A 19,082-nucleotide genomic window follows, 5' to 3' on the forward strand; every position below is an offset into this window, starting at 1 on the left:
GTGGACCGTTCTGTCCGCGGGGAGTACCGGTTTCTTGCTAGAAATAAGACATCCCTTTGGAAATTTCTATTTCTCGTTCGCCCTAATTGCGTTCAACGCTCGAGTTTCCCTTTCCATAGCGTCTCCTTCGTCTTTCGACGGTTTGAAAGTTTAAAAGCTTCCCGAGAATTTGCCGTGTAATTTTGTTGTCGTCCGAATGTCTTGCTCAGGGACCGCTTTGGAAGGATAACCATGCAAATTCTTGTAACGCCGCGTAACGTTTCAGAGGAATTTAAGAAGACCGGTTAATTAAAGTTAATGCTGTGAAGCGTGGAAAAAGCGTTTTGGATTTTCTGCTGGAGGACGAAGATTAAACGACTACGTCGAGAGCTTTGATAGTCTCGTTCTAGCAAATCTGAATGCACCTATTACAATAGTTCTGTTCTTTTGTAATTAAATTCGTTTACGCCTTTTAAGTTCAATTTAGTTCACTTAGTTTAGTTTAGTTTAGCTTTCTCATTTCCTGTTTTGTGTAAAAAATAAGGCGGGGATTGCCCAAAGATAATTTGCTTAGATTTCATAATTATTGCCATTTTATAATTTCTATATCGCAAACATTATTTTGTCCGCTCTTCTTCAGTTTTCGCTGCGTACATAGTGTAATTTATGAAATACCAAAGAACTTTCCGCGGAAACTGATACACTGAAAACAAAGGTTATAGAAGTCTGATTCCATATTACATTGTCGGACAATTGTCACTAGGATACGAAGAAAGAAAAAAAAAAAAAAAAAAAGAAAATAACAGGACAATTCCATGAGCGTGGTGATCGAATTGATCTACATATACTGGTTTCACCCTCCAGTCAAGCGAGTCTGCGTACGAAAATATATCGTTCCTTGAGAAAGCCTTGACAAAGCCTCTCATAATCTCTAATTCAAGAATATCAAGTTTTATTATATTCGTATATTTCATTGTGTGAAATATTGTGAAATATATTTACACATATATTTCAATATTATAGTAAAAGTATTTCTTTCCATTTTGCGTATAACGAATTAGATAAAATTTACTAGATAGATTTTACTACTGTGACTAACATACATAACAAACTTTATACTTGCAGACAGATTTTAACCCACATTCCACTTCAAATAATGAAAATTAATGCATCACAAACGGATGAAGAGATATCTCGTCTTTCGTATTTTATGTCTAAAGAGACAAAAATGCCAATCGAAATTGTAAAGAGATTAGTTTTACTCAAAGCTGAAATTGTGTTCTTTTCGAAAAATATAATATGAGACAGCTTAATTAGTTTCAATGGTCCAGTTCAATTTTAATATTACAATTTTAAAAGCGTCATTCTTTCTCATTCAAACATCTGAAATTAGTTCAGAGGAATAAATAACCAACTATTTAACTGGATAAACGAACGACAAGTGTCTGATGAAAAAATTCTAAAAGGAGACCTGACTGCATCCAGCTTTGTTTTGAGCGACGTAAATAGGCGAGAAAGAGGAAAAAATGCTTGATAAATCGAAGCAATTCGTTACGCCACGAGGAAGGTTGCAAATGTGCCATCATAAATTCAGAAAGAGATCTTATTGCCCGGAAGAGCTCAATGCGTGTTATAATGGAAGATAATATTGGGACTCGTTCCAAGTCATTGTAACTGATGGCCCGTTGTGTATTGACGACACGTGCTGACTGCAAACTTCATCAGAATATGTATCTGTTTTCTTTCCGTGTGACACCGTTCCACCCTTTCCGGTACATTTCAGTGGCGCCATCGTCGTTTGCATCTTTGTTGATTCGTCTTGTTATTTAAGAGAAAATTGCATCGTTTGCAATATTGTTTGCTTTTTTACTGATCGTTAAGTATCAATTTTAAGATCACAAATATTTTAACAGTGACATTTTCACGGCCAAATATTTATAACAGATTATTTCACGCCCATGAAAGTTTCGTGGTTGCGTAACTTCCACGCAAATTTATCGGGGTTACTTTAGATATCGGTCGAAATATAATATATCCCCTTTTTCCTGCTTCTCGTCGATCGAGTGTCTCAAATATTTGTGCGATCGATGACGATCCTGTCATCGTATAATGGCGAAAGCAGCGAAATACGCACGTTCAATCTGTATTTTGTTGAAATAAACTTGAAGATGGTGTGAAATTGTAAATGTTAATCCGAGCAAAAATAGTCGCGTAAGGGAAGAAAAAAGTGAAGAAAAGGAAGAAGCGTGAAAATGTTAAAACAATTGAAGTTTCGTCAGATTAAGTAGATACGAATTAATACTTGAAGACAGTAACACGTTAATTATAACATGTTTAGAAAACTAATTAGTTTTTTGTAATACAAAGTTGTATAGTCGGCAGTAAATTTTTATTCACTGAATCGATTAAAATCTCCGTGCTATTTTCAAAATTATATACAATATTTCAAAAAAGTGTATTGAAAGCGTGACGTACAATTTATCGATGACAACATTTATTGTTGAGAAAAATTCATTTTAAAACAACACAAAGCGTTAGGGGATTATTTATTACTCTAATTTTGTAAAGTTCCTGACAATAAAGAGACTTGATATAATTTTCACAAAATGGTTTTATTGTAAACTTTGAAAGTCGAAATTCCTGAAAGCACACAATACTTAAATTTGTTCTATGAAAATAGCAAACGCGAAGCGTCTTCAAGATAAGTCATAAAATTCACATAAAAATCCGATAAACTTCAAATTTTGATACACTATTCCTTATAAGACTATCTTCGATACAGCGTACAATATTTTTACGCAAGCTTCTAAAACCTTCAAATAAAAAGCTAAAATTTACATTCATTCGATATCGACGATATCATATACTATGTTTTTAATTTTCAGCTAGGAAGTATCTCTGAACTTTCTCTGTACGCGGTTTTATCCCGTGACTTCCCGCTAAAACGACGCAGACATTTATCAATGAAATTATGAAACTACTACAAGAAGGTGCATTCGCCTCCACGAGATTACGAGGATCAAGGCCCGTTTAGTCGCAACTCCCCGGGACGAGACTTTAACTGATTTTAGTCAAAGTGCCGTAATTCCCTGCGACGAAAACGTAACGAGTTCTGAGAAATGGGGACAATCCACCCCTGTTCGTTCTTCATCCTCTTCCACTAGACACGAAACTCCGAAAGTAAGAGTCTGAAATCCTGTACGCAACTTTAAATTAAGGTAATTCGTTTTACTTATGCACGTCTTGCATTCTTAGATTGCAACCATTTGCTGTCGTTCATTAATTTCATTTTTTTGGCCATTCTGCCAGATAAATTATCCTTTTTACGCGTTGTTGTTACGTGTTTATTCAAACCGTAGTTACTACATCTGTGTAATCACCATCGTGATATATCTTCGTTTCTTCATCCATGTTTCACTATTTTGCCAAAAAACCATCTTGCAACGCAGCACGCTCATCCACGCGTAACACGAGACTCGCACATCTAAAGACAATATCTGCAGGAACTTCCATAACAAAATTGTAAATCAATTGAAAGGCTTGTTATCCGTTACCGGAAGACGTACAAAACATATTCATGAAACGAAGGTTTTGCGTTGACCATGTCGAACAACTAGTCGCCGGTTTAATGCTAACAGTTCACCTCTATCGCTGCCAGCTTATCATTCGAATTGTATATTCGACTTAAACTTTGAGGATACATCGTGCTACTCGATGCTCGCGATACAACGACAAAGTACAACGACAAAGCAAGAAGCACCATTCGGCGTGTCTACAGAGTGTCACGCAGAGTTTTCGATAAAAACAATTGGCTGAAAGTTCCAAGGAATCGATGTTAATATACAGGGCGTTACAAAAGAACGGTCTCGCATAGATGCGAAGCTGTTTGGAAATTTAGCAAATTTATATAAAATAGGTACTTGATCCTTTGAGATTACAATATAAAAATCTTGATCGATCTATTAATTACCCAAAATAACTGCAGGTCATCGCGTTAAGCGGTCCATCCTATATGAGCACTTCGCAAACTTTTCATTTGTCTTGTTCGTCGCTTCGTAGTAGAATTCGTGAGTGACAAAATGAAACGCTGAGTTTTCCTGATGAAATGTGGAGGTTGGCTTCTGGATATTAAAGTTTGGGAGGGGGACAGGGAGAATTTATCGATGAACTGGATAGACTAAGATAGGAAATACAACAGGATAATTCATCATTTAACAAAGAAAGTGGAACTGATTGTGGAAGTGATTCCTTCTAATAAGAAATGAACACAGAATCCTTCTTGTAATATGTAAAATATGTAAAATATGTAAAATATGTGATTTATTAATATATCACACGAAATTATACTTTGTTCTCGTACTAATAACGATACTTCTTCTTTAAAAGTAACGGTTTAAAGTAATAAGTAAGGCCCTACATAAAATGAATTTTCAAATATTTAACTTGAAGATTTATTAAAATTTGTTAAATTAAATAGTTTTACACTTCCTGTTCGAAGAAAGTCAACAGTAGCAAATAGTTAATGGATTGATATCGAAAAGATAGTATCCTGTCTCCAAAAGTTTCAGAATTCCACGTCATTTCACTTCCACGTACGCAACCATGTTAAGATAAGAAATTTTCACGAGTTACTAAAAATTCCTAATAATTAAAAACAGAATTACGAAGATTCTCGAGGAATTAAATTAATTACTAAATACAACAATTCAGTTTATTGGTATCGTACTATTTAGAAAACGATGGAAATTTCTTGGTAAATTTTTATGTATTTGGACGAAACGAGATAGATTGGGTCTACGTCGATACGAGAACGGCTTTCCAATAGTTTCACGTGGCAGTTTCGTTTAAAGTTTTTCGTCTAATCCGTTGGAGTGCGTCGACTGAAAAGGCTCGCCGCCCGTCTTCTCCGCAAATCCGGAGAACTTTGAGTCGCGTAGGTCACAAAGAGGATAAAACAAAATTTAGGACGGACGAGGAGAAAGTCAAGGGAGACAAACGAGAACAAAGGAAAAACGTACGTGTACCTGTTAAACGTAAATCTTCACAAATTTTGTAGTAACTGAACTTTGGATTTATGTACGGAAACGTACGAAACGAATTTTGTTACCGAGTTTCCATTTATGACAATTTTATTAAATACGATACTTTTATGAATCTTTTGACGTTTGATGATTTTAATCGACGTTCAGAAATTTACAATCTACGATTTATGTTTACTGTATTAGAAAGAATTTTGTATATATCAACTTAATTAATTTTCAGTTAAGTGAAATTAAGATTGTAACAGATCTGTTATATCTATTAAGACAAATCTGCATCGAAGTTTCAAAAATTCGATGAAAAAGAATTATGTATGTCGATTCATCTTATATTCTGCAACTCGTGTCACATCATGCGGAAACAATCAACGGAAGCTCGACATATATGTACTTTAGAGAGGAAGCATCGATCTTGAAAATCGATTCAAAGGGACGCGTCAAGCCACATTGGTGACAAATAACTCGACAGCGATTTCTATGGAGTCCCGGCTATGGGGAGATTTCAAGACAGCCAACCACGATGTCGAAGTTCGAGCCTGTTGGCCCTTTCTTCCAGCAAGTTGAAAGCTCTTGCCTCGAACGTCGTTCTACTTAAAGACGATTAATAGCGATTCGTGATTAATGATGGAGTGTGCTTGCGCACAACGAGTGCTATAAGATCGATCAACACAGAGGAGAAGGAAGGGCAAACGGATCCTGCGAGCAATTTCCATACAACAAGCTACACGAACCGGATGAAATTCGAGAGGAACAACTCGAAGCGTCCCGCCCCGTGAATCCCCAACGGGATACGTTATCATAATGAACATGTTAAGATGTTTGACGTTTAAGCGGCCGAACTGTTAATTTCGTCTGTTGATCTTCTTTATTGGGAATATTCTCACCTGGTAGCGTTTCCTCGAACGATTCAAAATAAACAGACATATATGATTAAAGAAGATAAACGTTGAAAAATTTCAATTTCTACGATTCAACGCTATTGAACTTCCTTTACAATATTCTAAAGCAATTCGAATAATCTTACCCTGTTTATACGAACAATCGACAGTCCACGATGGTGAGCACAAACCACAAAACGATATTTATAACGAGTACGAGAAATTATTTGCACAAATCTACATTGCACGCGCAATGAAACATTGAAAACCGGAACGATTTAGCTAGAAACGATTTTCGATTTGACCGTGGGTGGAGAGAGGGGGGGGGGAAGCGCGGGAATAACATCGAACTTGATTGCTGGGTATACAACAAAATATAGACGCACAGGAGGCAGGCAGGAGTGACACGTCGCGGTTTAATACGATTTAGAATGCCATCGCGGGGCCCATTTAAAACTGTCAAGCGTGAAATTCAGAAACGAGGCACCGGAAAACGTCACAATTTTCGAGTAGCTGAAACGCGAAATGCAATTTAACCCTCCATCCCTCTGCTACGGCGTCGAGAGATCGAAACTTTTTGAAGCTATCTCGTGTCCACCGCTTGCATAAATAACGCGAACGTGAAACACCGTTTATTTTGGCGGACGCAGGTAACGGGAACACGGGCAACGCCACGGCCGTGACCGGGGGTAAACTTCCGGTCTCTTCGGGGTAGAGTGCTCCGGGAAGCAATAAAACCTCCGGTTCCCGCGTGTTGTACGTACTTTCCAACTAATGTCTCCTACTTGTTTACGTTTTATTTTCTTCTATCTTCCTTTCTTTCCTTCTTTCCTCCTCTCTTCTTCCTTTCCTTCTTTATTCTACGACCTTTCTACGACTATCGTATTGCAAACTGTATTTGTTAACCGAGAACCATGCGACTGTGGGATATGACTTTTAAGGATTGTTTGCATAATTATTTATAGGGTACACAGGTGATTCTTAAAATTTGTATTTCTACGAACGTGGCTAAAGAAATAAAACTTAAACAGAAATTGGTTTCACGTAGTAGATATCAAAAAGTGTATTTTACTTTGAATATTTTACATATCTATGCATATTATAGTAGTCTATATATTTTTGCATCTTCAAATTTTCCATAAATGCATAAATATCTCCAGTCTAGCGAAATGAAATTTTCACCAATGTCTATATCCCCCGTTACGTTATTCGATAATTTATTACAATTTTCAAATAGATTTCTACAAATTAGAAAATACTATACCGTTATCGTTACCGTTACCGTTACCGAAAAGAATAAAATTAAGAAATATGTAGATATGCATCGCGAAACGACAATACACAAGAAAGAAGTAAAGTGGTTCCATCTCTCGCATGAAAGAATAATGAAGAAGCTCGAGCGAAAGGACAGCTGTTTCAAAGGGATGGTAACACAATTAAGAAATTCCTCGGCACTTGGTCGTGTCACGGAATATTTTACCGTTCTAAACGAATACCAAGAACGAGAATCTCGGTAACGAGAATCTTCCTCGTTTGATCGAGATTCTTCCGCTTGTCGTTGCGTTGCACAAAGTAACGGAGTATCGAATTCCGCTACTTTACTTTGAGATCAATCGGATAGAATCGAACGTGCTTCGATACATGTCAGAATGTGTGCACGCTATTTCGAGAGTTTTTGATACATCTCCACCTAGTTTTTTCGTAAAAGGACGGATAAAGTTGGCGGAGCAATCGCGTGACTGAGTGCGAGACAAAGCAGATAGGTCGCGTCGCGTCCTATTAATTTCCCTCGAAATCGGACATACCTACATTTTCGACCTTCAGGACTAGACAGTTTCTTCGTTCGCGTTTGCGACCAATCGCGCAATAAGATTCTTCCTTGTGCAAAGACTTATCGACGTTTCTTGGTATCAGTCGCATGTATCGCTCGTGTTCGATATTCTCATGGATGGGAATAATTCTTCCGTAGCTGCGGAAACGGCGATGGTAACGTACAGCGTGCAAAAGGTTTTCGGCTACTTATTGCCAATCGAAAATGTTTTGTTTTTACGAATTACGAGTTACCTAAATATAGAGATGTTATGTCCACAAATCATAAGATCTTTTCCACACCCTTCGAAGTATACGTATCTCCGATACGATAAACATGGATACTCTTTGGTTTCTAGCAGTAGCATGAAAAATCATTTCGCTGCCGTTTATGAACATCGTCAAACCGAGGAACGCATCTTCCCCGAATATCTGCTACCTGGAGGAGAGAACGGAGAAATGAATACTCTCGAGTAATTGTGAAAGCAGTTAAACCTCGCAAGCTTCTGGACGTCGCATAAGTTGCCTTTGAACGCACGGAAAGGAGGATTTCGACTAAGCTCGTAGCTTCCATCCCAAGGTTTCTATGGCTTTCCTCGTTCTCTTCGACATCGAAGCTTTTAGGAAGAATCCTTACCGATGACTTTTACGTCTGACCTTTGTATTCTACCGATACTCCTCTTCTTATTCCTCGTCTGTTTCATCTCGTTCGTTTCAATGTCGATCGCGTAAAAGAAGTTTGTACATGGAAAAAGTGGAATTGCACAAATCCTTCATACCAATGCGACTAATTGCAATTTTGTAATAGTTAAGATGCGATACGTCAGACGTATGCGCAGTTTCCATGTGACATTTCGCTGTTAAACCGAATGAAACAACGCGAAGGCTTAATTAACTTAAAACACGTACGGCTCTCGATGTTTTATTCCCAGCTGGAAAGCAAAGTGGCTCTGCACCCCGCGTATTACAATATTTGCCTTCTCCGCGACGCTGTTTGGTCAGCGACTGCGTCTACAGTCGTGTCTCGCGTTTGCTATTTTAACGGCGTGCCTTTTGCTTTTCTCTCGCAGCCAAATGAAATCGATTTTCCTTCCTCTTGTTTTAGCTCTTACAAACGCGCGTTTTTCCACCCGGAAATGGCGTTTAAACGCGAAAGTGCTCCACTAACGAACTATAACGATAAACTGACAAGTTTAGAGAATGATCAAACGTCGTTGGATAGAAATATAGGACGAAAGATAAGAAAAAACTGTATTTCTTCAATCATGGATGGTTTTCTGCAAGCTACTCGTTGCTACTCTGTGTAAATATGTATGGCTAGACATTACTTTAAGAAGGTTTGCAACAATATTAATAATATACCAGAGCTTATGAGACGGCCCATAAGCATCTGACACAACTTTTTGCATTCCATAATTTAGATACTTCATTAACGTACGACTTGTATTTTCATTCAAAAACGCGAACGGTTGAAACGAACCCGCTAGCGAGACATTAATTTACCATTACCTCAAGGTAATCAAGTTAAATTTTCACAATGGCAAACGAATTTCATCCGGCTGCTACTCGCCGCTACCATCAATTTTGCAGCTGCGCGTGACGTTTACAATTCGTCTAGATTAATCGTTCCGAAAGTTCTCAGGATATCAACGTTTCGTGTTCGCGTCGCCAGTTCGCACGATGCTATAACGCTTCTCGTGTTCAGTCATGTGTATCGTTTCAGAGCTTTTCTATCCTTCGCCGAATATATTGGAAAGCAAAATGAAGAAATATACTATCTATCGGTATCAATTGTTATACGTAACAAATAGACACATAGGATGTTTGTAACGAGTGGTATTGGAGAAAAGGTGATTGTACGTGAAACAATAAGTCCAACATATAGTAGAACAAAATACGGAAAACGATATAAAAATTTTGATTCTGAAAACTTCACGAGCTAACGCGTTGTTATCGTTCATGAAAATACAGGTAAGTTGTAAAATGTTTCAGTGGCAGTTATGATTACATTTTCGTGCATTGACTCCTAACGCTAAAAATAAAAGCGAGTTCTTAAAATTTAAAGCGTAATTCAACAATTTATTACCAAACATGAGCGAAACATGGATAATTAACGATTAATGAGACATTCGAGGAAAACAGACCAGCTGCAAGCAATTTTCCACGCTCTAAATAGTAACCAATAATTGATTTATGAACGACCCAACAATTGCTTCGCGTTTCCAGAATAAACCTTTCTATCCCTGTACAGTCACTGGAAACTTTCGAACAAATTGTATCGTGGGAAAGAACAATTAAAAATTACCTTTAAAGCTTATCGCGAACGAATATTTCCTCTGCCTGTATCACGAAATATCTCGCATTAATATTCTCATATCGACGTTTGTAAGCTTCTATTTTAATTATTTCCTTTCGCCTCGGTTGTTTCGATAGAACATGTATCGGATCGCTTCGAATATTTTGTTCTGTTTTGGTTCTATTCCAATTTAGTCACTGCATTTATCGACATTGAAAATGTTTCAAATACGTACTAGTTTTCTGCGTGGAATTTATGCAAACGGGAATTTGCTCGAAAACCATACGATTGAAACGAAAAAGAATGTACTATTGGATCGAAAACAAGGCAAGTGTCACGGTAGAGTTACACTCAACTTGACAGTTCATTTACTTTTACTTCGCGTTTAAACTTGCGTTCACCATTAAAAGATAGTTATTTTTAAAGGTATTTTTGACAAACGTTACGTAAGAAAATGCAAGTATATTTGGAATAGAACGTCTTCCAACTTAACGGTGGGTCGAGTTCAAAGTGGACGGAGAACCAAGGTAAATACGGAGAGAAGTGGATCGGATATTCGCGGTTATGAAAGGCAAATTTCGAATTCCACGGACGCGCGATCCACGACTGCTGGACACCTGCACATGGACACACAGGTATATAGTCACATAGAGATACGTTTCGACGTAACGGCGTAAGAGGCCAAGGGACACCAGAGGGTTCCGTCTTCGATCAATAGCTCGAGAAGTGCCAACGACGACCACCGTTTCTGTCTGGGCATCGATCCTTGCGTGTGCCACGTATACGAGTACTTACTTTCTGTCTATTCCCTCAGACTATCCCGCCCCCTCCCGAGTTAGTTCCCTCGTTTCCTGTATTCGTTATCAACGACCTGACTGCCGATCTTCGTCCACGTTCGCAACGACTGACGTGCTGATCACGATAAATATACCGATATGAACTGATCGAATCGTAAACTTGACCGTGCTAATATCTTGTTTTAACCCTTTCGTGACTACACTGTGGGCCAGATTGTTATCAATCTCAATCAAGGCAAATCAACGAGTTGCTGAATTTAATTACCCCAGATTTTTCTATAAGCTAATAGCATGCCGGATCTAAAGAGACATTAGACAGTTCTTTATATTAAAAAATTCCAAGAATCGTACATTTATAAAATTCAACCATACAATTGGACCAATCAGAACATAACAAAATTTTTATATAATTACACGATTTCCAACCAACCACGAGAAACATACGAAGAAGAAGAAGAAGAAGGTGAATAGAGACGTGTGCAAACGAAATAAGAGCGTAACGATTTATCATTCGGCCATTATGTTCCTGAAATCATTCAATCTTCTTGCGTTTCGCGAGCGTGAAGATTATTTTATACTCGAATTATACCCACGTGACGTGGCTAGAGCTCGGTTTAATCTCGGTCTACGATCGCGTCGCTACGTTTTATCGTTCATTCTGCGATCGTAAATGCCGTCCGTTCTACCCGTTCGCCCACCCCTTTTTGCATCCATTCGCACTTGTCATACGGATGAGCGTGCTGTTTCATTGCCAACTTCGTCGATCGCACACCGATGCAGTCGCGACATTTCCACCCCGTTTGCCATCGCATCTTTCTCACACTAGCAAAAAAATCGTTACTTTAGTTTCTGTCGAGCGCTTATCGCGTGATATTGAAATAGATAACTAATTAGGTAAATATAACAAATAGTGTGTTTAGTAACGACGAATATAACAAAATCGGGGAATTATATGACACGGATTTGATTGCTGACATGCGAAAAATAAATAAACGAAGAAGGGAGGTGGCAGGATAGAGTGTATGGAGCTAAATGTCTGGATAAAGTTGGAAAATGCGAAAAAAGGTAATAAAATGTGTAAGTGAAGTGGTTCGCGAAGACCTAGTGAACCAAGGTTATTCAGTTCTCAGCGAAATCTTGGAAAAAGATATCAAAAACAGGAACCGAGAAGAAAATTAAAAGAAACGACAAAAGTATAAAGGTAATTGTCTAGTTGAAAAAGAAAACCTAATTCTACGTCAAAATATATGTTCGATATGCGATAGCGAACTATTTTTGATCGGTATATTTCATATTTTGCAATTCTTTATTGTTGTCAGCCGCAGTTACAGCATCGTATATTTCGACCAAACGTATCGACAAATATTTTATAACCAAAGTTGGCAGTGTGGTTAAATTTTTAAATTGCGTCGTTCGATGATCGCGGGATACGTTGACGAAAACATGGTAAAAAACCGTGACAACGTGATTAAGTGTTCACCAGTGAATTTTTCCGTGAAGAACGCCGACCGGTAGCACGATTAAAAATAAAAGCCGCGAGACAATTCAATTTCATCCGATTATCGGGAGCGGTGTAGTTAATAGAGCCGCAGCACAAGATTAAAGTACGCGGCAGACTAATGAAAATTCGGTTCGTTATCGAATATTGCGATACACTGGATTACCGGTTGGGGGAAAAAATCGAATAATTAAATTAACGCGGCTTCCGGCCAACGTGATCGCGACTCAATCGAATCTCAATTGTACATTGTTACTCTTTTTTAGCATACTGCATGCGGATTGTGAGATATCCCGGTTCTGCCTTCTCTTCTCTTATAACACGTATATCGAAAGCTTGACGAATCGAGTACAGACAACATGTACGATATAATATTATATGTTAAATAATATAATATCATATAATAAATAGAAAAATACAGTCTACAAAAGTACAATGTTATCGTTAAGATGCTCAATTTGATAAAGATTTAAGTATGAATTTTATATATGGATAGAAGCAATTGAAAAGTGATTTAGCAGCAGATATAAGGCAGATACGTCGATTATCCTAAGATAGTTTTATAACAATCACTGCGAGGATACATAAAATTCAAGGATTCAAGAATACATAAAAGACGGTCGTTATCGATCGAATACTTACCTCTATGACTTCCGGTGATCTTGTCCCGCAAGATATTTATCTGGTGCACCCGACCGAACTCCTCGAACAACTTCCTCAGATCGTTCTCGTCCATGTCGTGAGGTACCTGACCTACGAACATTTTTATGTTGTCGGGATCTGGTTGCTCTACGCCATTGTTGTTCATTATGCTGCAACAGAGAAACAAATTTTTATAAAAAAATATCATTCCTGTTGCAAGTTCAATATCCAGTTAATCGTAATTGTAACGATAAATGGAATTATCGATACAATCGATTAATACAATCGAATTTAGAATACAAAAATGAAACGATAGAATTAAAATAATCTTTTCCTGTACAATGTTAAATTTTAATTTTCATAGAAACAGAATCGAAACTTAAACAAAACGTAGGAATTTTAATACGCGTGTAATAATTCTTCGACGATTATTCATTAAGCTTTAATTATACGTATGTGCATAGATGAAAAGATATACGAAATACGATTGAGAAATATAATTTCCTGAGACCATAATTACGCGTTTCACGTTTCTTCCATTTAACGATATTATCAATAATATATTCGACTAAAGCATCCTCTCGAAAGCATGATACTTATGAAGTCGCTGGATTAACAAACATTTTCATCTGATGAAGTGCACTCGAAATCGTTCTATACGATATTCATTTTAAGAGGTTTGTGCGCCCATATACTGATCTCATTACGAGAACGATAAAAAACGCTTAAGCGATCGGTTCGAGTGTAGCAGTACTTATGAAATTTTAAAATGCAGGAAAAATAACATATCTTGTTGATATCTCACCTACACTCCTATTTCACGACAAACTCTGAACGAGTCGAATCATTTGAAATAAACATCGACAGTTTTGAATTATCTCTGGCACGTATAATAGAGCAAAACGTATTTGGTAAAATTAACATTTAAACGTTTTAACATTTATAAACGCATACGTTTTTGTTGGAGAGTGTATCGGATTCTGAAGCATATCGGATAGGAAAGTTCGATTAAACGTTAATATAACAAAAGACGAACGCGCCGTGAGTCCAGTTCCTTTTGCTTTGCCTTCTCGGCAGTTCCGCAATGACAATCGTACGAGCCATATCGCAGTTTCTAAGTTACCAGTACGAAGTAATTACATATAATCAATTTTTTCCATTATTTTATTTACGTAACGACATTAGTAACGTGTACATCTAAAAAGTTTGTCAGAATATATGCAACAATGTGGTCAAATATGCTTTCTTAGAATGTAGCAATATTTCACATACGTTTACCGCTAGTTTCGAACTCGTTTCACTCAATTATAAAAACTACGCATCGAGTCTTTGACCCTCGTCGGAGGGTTAACATCAAATTTCACGCAAGTTGATCAGATTCTAGGGAGGAAAACGTAGCTAAATTCATCGCGTTTCGGTGTGCATCTCGGCAAAAAGCTGCGCTATGTTTAATTAGCCTGCCGGTGAACACGTTTGCCTCGTGGTACGCGAACGCTTTTAAAACTTGCACATCATTTTCGCCAGTATGCGGTAACGTCGTTCGAATTACACGCGTTTGAAATCGTCCTCGTGGGACGCCGCTCTAGGAACCCCGAATCACATCCAAACGGATTATCTTGCCGTCCGGACCCGTCTGCACATGTTTCTCATAATTTTCTGTCTGGCGTATCATTCCAATCGCTCCACAGTCGAGTTTCATCCATCCTACCACATGAAAATGCGTCTCTAGTATTTTTCCAGCATTTGAGTAAGTACGTGCGAGAGTTTCCTGCGACCAATTTCAAGAGAAGCATACGCATAAAGTGATAAAGTTTACGAAATAAATGTGCAGAATTTAATGATGAATGTTACCGATGGTTAAAATCTATCGTCGAAGTATGAATTTCGTGTATGGAGTAACAAAAAGGACGCAGAAGATCTGGCAGTACGAAAGGAGAACCTTTTCAAACGCGGAGGATTTATCTCTCGACAGACATACATTCATTGTGTTTATTGTTTCATCGAGTATTACCATTAAATTTGTCTAATTGTCCCTTTAATCGCATCATCTACGAAGAGTAACAATTCACTTTCACCACACAATAATTTCTCTTACGAAGAACTTTATTGCTTAACAAACCAAAACTCTCCCTCTATGCAATTGTTACCCTTATTCGAACAGTCACTCGACACACCAGTTCCAGTGACGCCCCTTCCACAACTTGTACAAACCGGAAGAAGGCATTAAGGTTTTGCTAGCGGCTAAAACGCGACACTTTGCCATACCGTAAAACCGCGCTTGCATAAAGTTGGTCGTTGAAATAGCGAACCGGCATGCCGCTTTGACACTGTCGTGTCGCACTCTTCCCAAAGGCTCGTTCCTCGAGCATTTCCGTCTCGGTCAGCCATTCTTGCCCCGTTACCGGGCCGTGGCCATAAATCTGCGAACTTTAAAAGTCATCGTCGCTCGTGGCCAAAGGGAAAAGTTCTTGGTCATGGTGGCTGGTGCAGTGTGTTGCGACGTTAAGTGCATAATAATTAATGAGACAAAGTTGGGACGGTACCGCATTGGTAATTTTGTTTCATACTTGTGTCCATTATCCGGCATCATCCTCCGTAATGGCCTCAACGCCGAAGTAATTTTGTGTTTTTGGTGGTTTAGCTGGCCGTGAGGTGTTGTGACGCGAGACTATTTAGTTGATCAATAAGAGTGTAGTCGAATAGCATACATTGTACATACCTGAATGAAAGACCCGAAGGAGATATCTATCATAACGATAAAGGAAGCGAAATTTCGAGAAAATAGAAATTGATCAACAATTAATCGCAGATTCTATGATTGGAGTAGGCAAGCGACGGCCTAGGGATTGGTCTTTGCCTGGCCTGATCCGGTATGCGAGAGTACGGGAAAAAGAGTTGGGGAATTTCGCGGAACGAAAGGAGAAAGTTAATATTAGTCGGGGAGGTTTAAAGCGATTTTCCAGTCGGTCGACTCCTCTCATCTTGATCTATAGAGCGCACCGTGAAGGATGGAAGGAGATGTCGAGATGGAAAGAGCAGCCGTTATAATGCTACGCAGCTCCCTTGAGAGACTTTCCCATATCCAGATAGGTTTCGCTTATTCTCTTTTGAAATCAAAGAGATGGGAAGTAGGTTAGCTAATCAGAAACTGGAGTAGGTTAACTAAACAAGGTGTGAGTCATAGTCAGTCGTGTATTGAACGAAGGATTTTGTAGAATCGCTTAGACGGCAGTTAGCCATGTGATACTTATCGATGTGGTTGTTTCGCGATTGGTTTGAGTTGGCTTGTTTTGAGAAAGATTTTGTTAGTAAGTTGATATTCTGTTCGGATATATTTGGTGTTTCTAATAGCAGGACGGTTATTATGACATTTATCTACCGATTATATCTCCAAATTAAAAATGAGACATTTTACATGTGCACTACGTGTGACTAATGATATCCAATTATTTTTTGAATAAAATATGCGGTAAAAAGCTGTGTGCAGGTATTTAATACAGTCTTTTTTATACGTTGTTTTTACATGTCTCGAGAAGCATCGTAATATATAAAATGCAATACATATACATAATGCATATACTGTATCTGTATAAAAAAGATATCTCAACAGTTCTACGTGTAAAACGTAATGAAAATTTGAAACTTTTGTTTCGAAAGCAATGAATAACTAAGATATAACTTGTGAAAACACGGAACATCCGTTCCAAGGGATAATAATTGCTCTGGAAGGACAAGAATTATGCATGTAACGATCATAGGCGTTAGCACAGAAAAACACGGAGAACAAAGTTACTGTACATATTTCCATACTTCAAACTAATTTTAGACCGCTTCATTGTCGGAAAATATGGAAAGTACATCAACAACGTAATAAATTGATCATTCGTGTTTTTCTGGCTTGTTCTAAAATCGGTCTAATACGAGTATAATACAAAATATTGTGTAACAGAATTCTGAAAATTTTATAAAAGAGGAGTCGAAGTAACAGACAGGAAAGAAATATTTTTAATGGGAAATAAATTTCAACTAATTATCATTAAAATTCAATTGAAGGTAGTAACGTAAATTAATCTAAAATTCCAAATAAATTAGGAGAAGTAATTGCATATTACTACATATTATTTTACGCTTTACTCCAACGTTAGACAAAATTATCGAATAAAATTTATTAACATGTATATGATGATTTGATTTTATGAAAAGTCGTTGCCCGTATCTATAGATATCATTTAAGTACCAAAGTAAATTAAATTCATTGTTTCGTATATATTAAATTCCTTCTCCTCGAACTTGTATTAGGATAATTAATATATTTTCTAATAAATACTTTGCAGATCGCTTTCGCGTTCATGACGAAACAGGAACTCATTACACGCGCACCAATTACGAAACAATTTATTGAAATATTCAAAATTTATCCATGGGGAATAATTTAGCTTTCAACGGTATGACTGATATTCAAAACTTGAAATACGAAATATTTTCAGCGTAATTGCACGATAAAAACTGTGATTTCAAATGAAAAGTTTCTACTGTATGCCCTGAAAATTTCCGTCATTCGTTTCATACGCGATAACTATTGTTACTAGTAGTTGTAATTGTTTCGACAATAATAACGGTTTAGCAGTAATTTAACTTACGAGTAATTTGTAGGGAATTAATGATCTGGAACGCACGTAACTTATAGAATGTTACTATTTACATAGAATGTAAACTATTGAAACAGATATTGTACTGTTGGTCGATTGTGTATGTTTCATGGCATTAATCAGTTGAACGAGGAGTGTCATGTTCGATGAAACATTTCCTTGTAGGTAATTCAGAAATTGTTATTTGAATAAAGACAATTTAAAATAAATTAGATACTTATTGCTAGATATATAAACCGTGTAGAAGATTGCAATTAATTTCCTTCGTATTAATACGTTAAATATTTAAATTAAAATATCGTTTTATTTTGATATACGAGAGAATAATACCACTGTAAATTAATCTCTTTGAGTTCTCTTTTAAAATTTAATTGAATTCCTTCAATCAGTAAAATTAATAAAAATCATCCGCATTAATGTAATATAGATCAGATTCGCTTATTCTTCCTTTCGCAGCACTTTTATTCAATAGATTTGTAGTTGTTTCTTGACGGCGAATTTACTTTGAAAATATATATATGGATTGCTTTTAATAAAGATAGCAAAGAGAAGTTTATGAAGTAACGCTAGAAATGTAATTGCATAAATCACATTTCAACTTCTCTCAACTTCATCAAAATTTGAATCAACCAACCCCTATACATAAATCCTTTGTCAAACGAACCACAATTTAATTCAAACTTCACATTGCAAATCCTTTGAGCGAAAGTTCACGTCTTCCGGTTAAAGCCTGACTAAACCTATATGCTGTCAAAAATAAGGCATCAAGTAGAAAAATTTATCCAATCACGTTTTTCACTTGCCTGATAAAACATTTCTATTATAGCATTACTTTGTTCCAACATATCATCTTCATTGTATTCCTTTCACAATTTGTTCGTTAACTTATATATGGTATATATAAGCTAATATATATGTTTGTATTATAATATGTATTGCGTGTATTTATACTTATCGTTAGACATGGCATGCGCAGTCAAACAATCCTGGCAAACTAAAATCATGCCACAGTGTCGCGTGATTACCACTAATCGATTAACAATAAATCTAGGCGTACGGATAATGGAAATGCAGTAAATCTCGAGACACATTCAAGACGCATAGCAACAACAAATTACGATCTGTATCGATATCGGTCTCGACAATAATGGCCGGAATCGTGGAACGCTCGGTTATCAGGCCGCAACGAGGATTACCGCACCGAGTGAATGTACACGCATCGCGATCCTTGTCTTATCGGTGAACATAATAGAGAACGTTGCTCCTTTCGTTCTAACTGGAGGTCGAGAAGCTCTGGAACAGGAGAGGAATGGGAAAGACGTTAGAAACTCTCTTGGCGAACACAGCGAACGTGGCGGGCAAAAAGGAACGCTGGTTCGGCCCGATAGACGAACTACATCAAAGGAGAACATTTACGTTGCTATCCTACGGCTTCCTTCTCTCTATCTGTCAGCAACCTCCTTCTCTTTCGTCGTTCGTCGACCAAGTACAACCC

The 19,082-nt window shown here is 37.4% G+C and overlaps 1 protein-coding gene across 15 annotated transcripts in view; it reads right to left on the minus strand.

Moving 5' to 3' along the window:
* Positions 1–19,082, minus strand: part of LOC139987786 (CUGBP Elav-like family member 1-A) — a 354,004-nt gene that overhangs the window by 128,451 nt on the left and 206,471 nt on the right. For all 15 annotated transcript variants that reach the window (XR_011799931.1, XM_072004466.1, XM_072004473.1 and 12 more), the window contains one exon: positions 12,939–13,108. Coding sequence is in view for 14 of the 15 variants with exons in the window: in XM_072004466.1 (XP_071860567.1) it covers positions 12,939–13,108 (170 nt within the window). In the remaining variant the exon portion in view is untranslated. The remainder of the gene's footprint in view (positions 1–12,938; positions 13,109–19,082) is intronic.

This window comes from Bombus fervidus, chromosome 5 (genome assembly GCF_041682495.2).
Source record: "Bombus fervidus isolate BK054 chromosome 5, iyBomFerv1, whole genome shotgun sequence".
Classification (NCBI taxonomy): domain Eukaryota; kingdom Metazoa; phylum Arthropoda; class Insecta; order Hymenoptera; family Apidae; genus Bombus; species Bombus fervidus.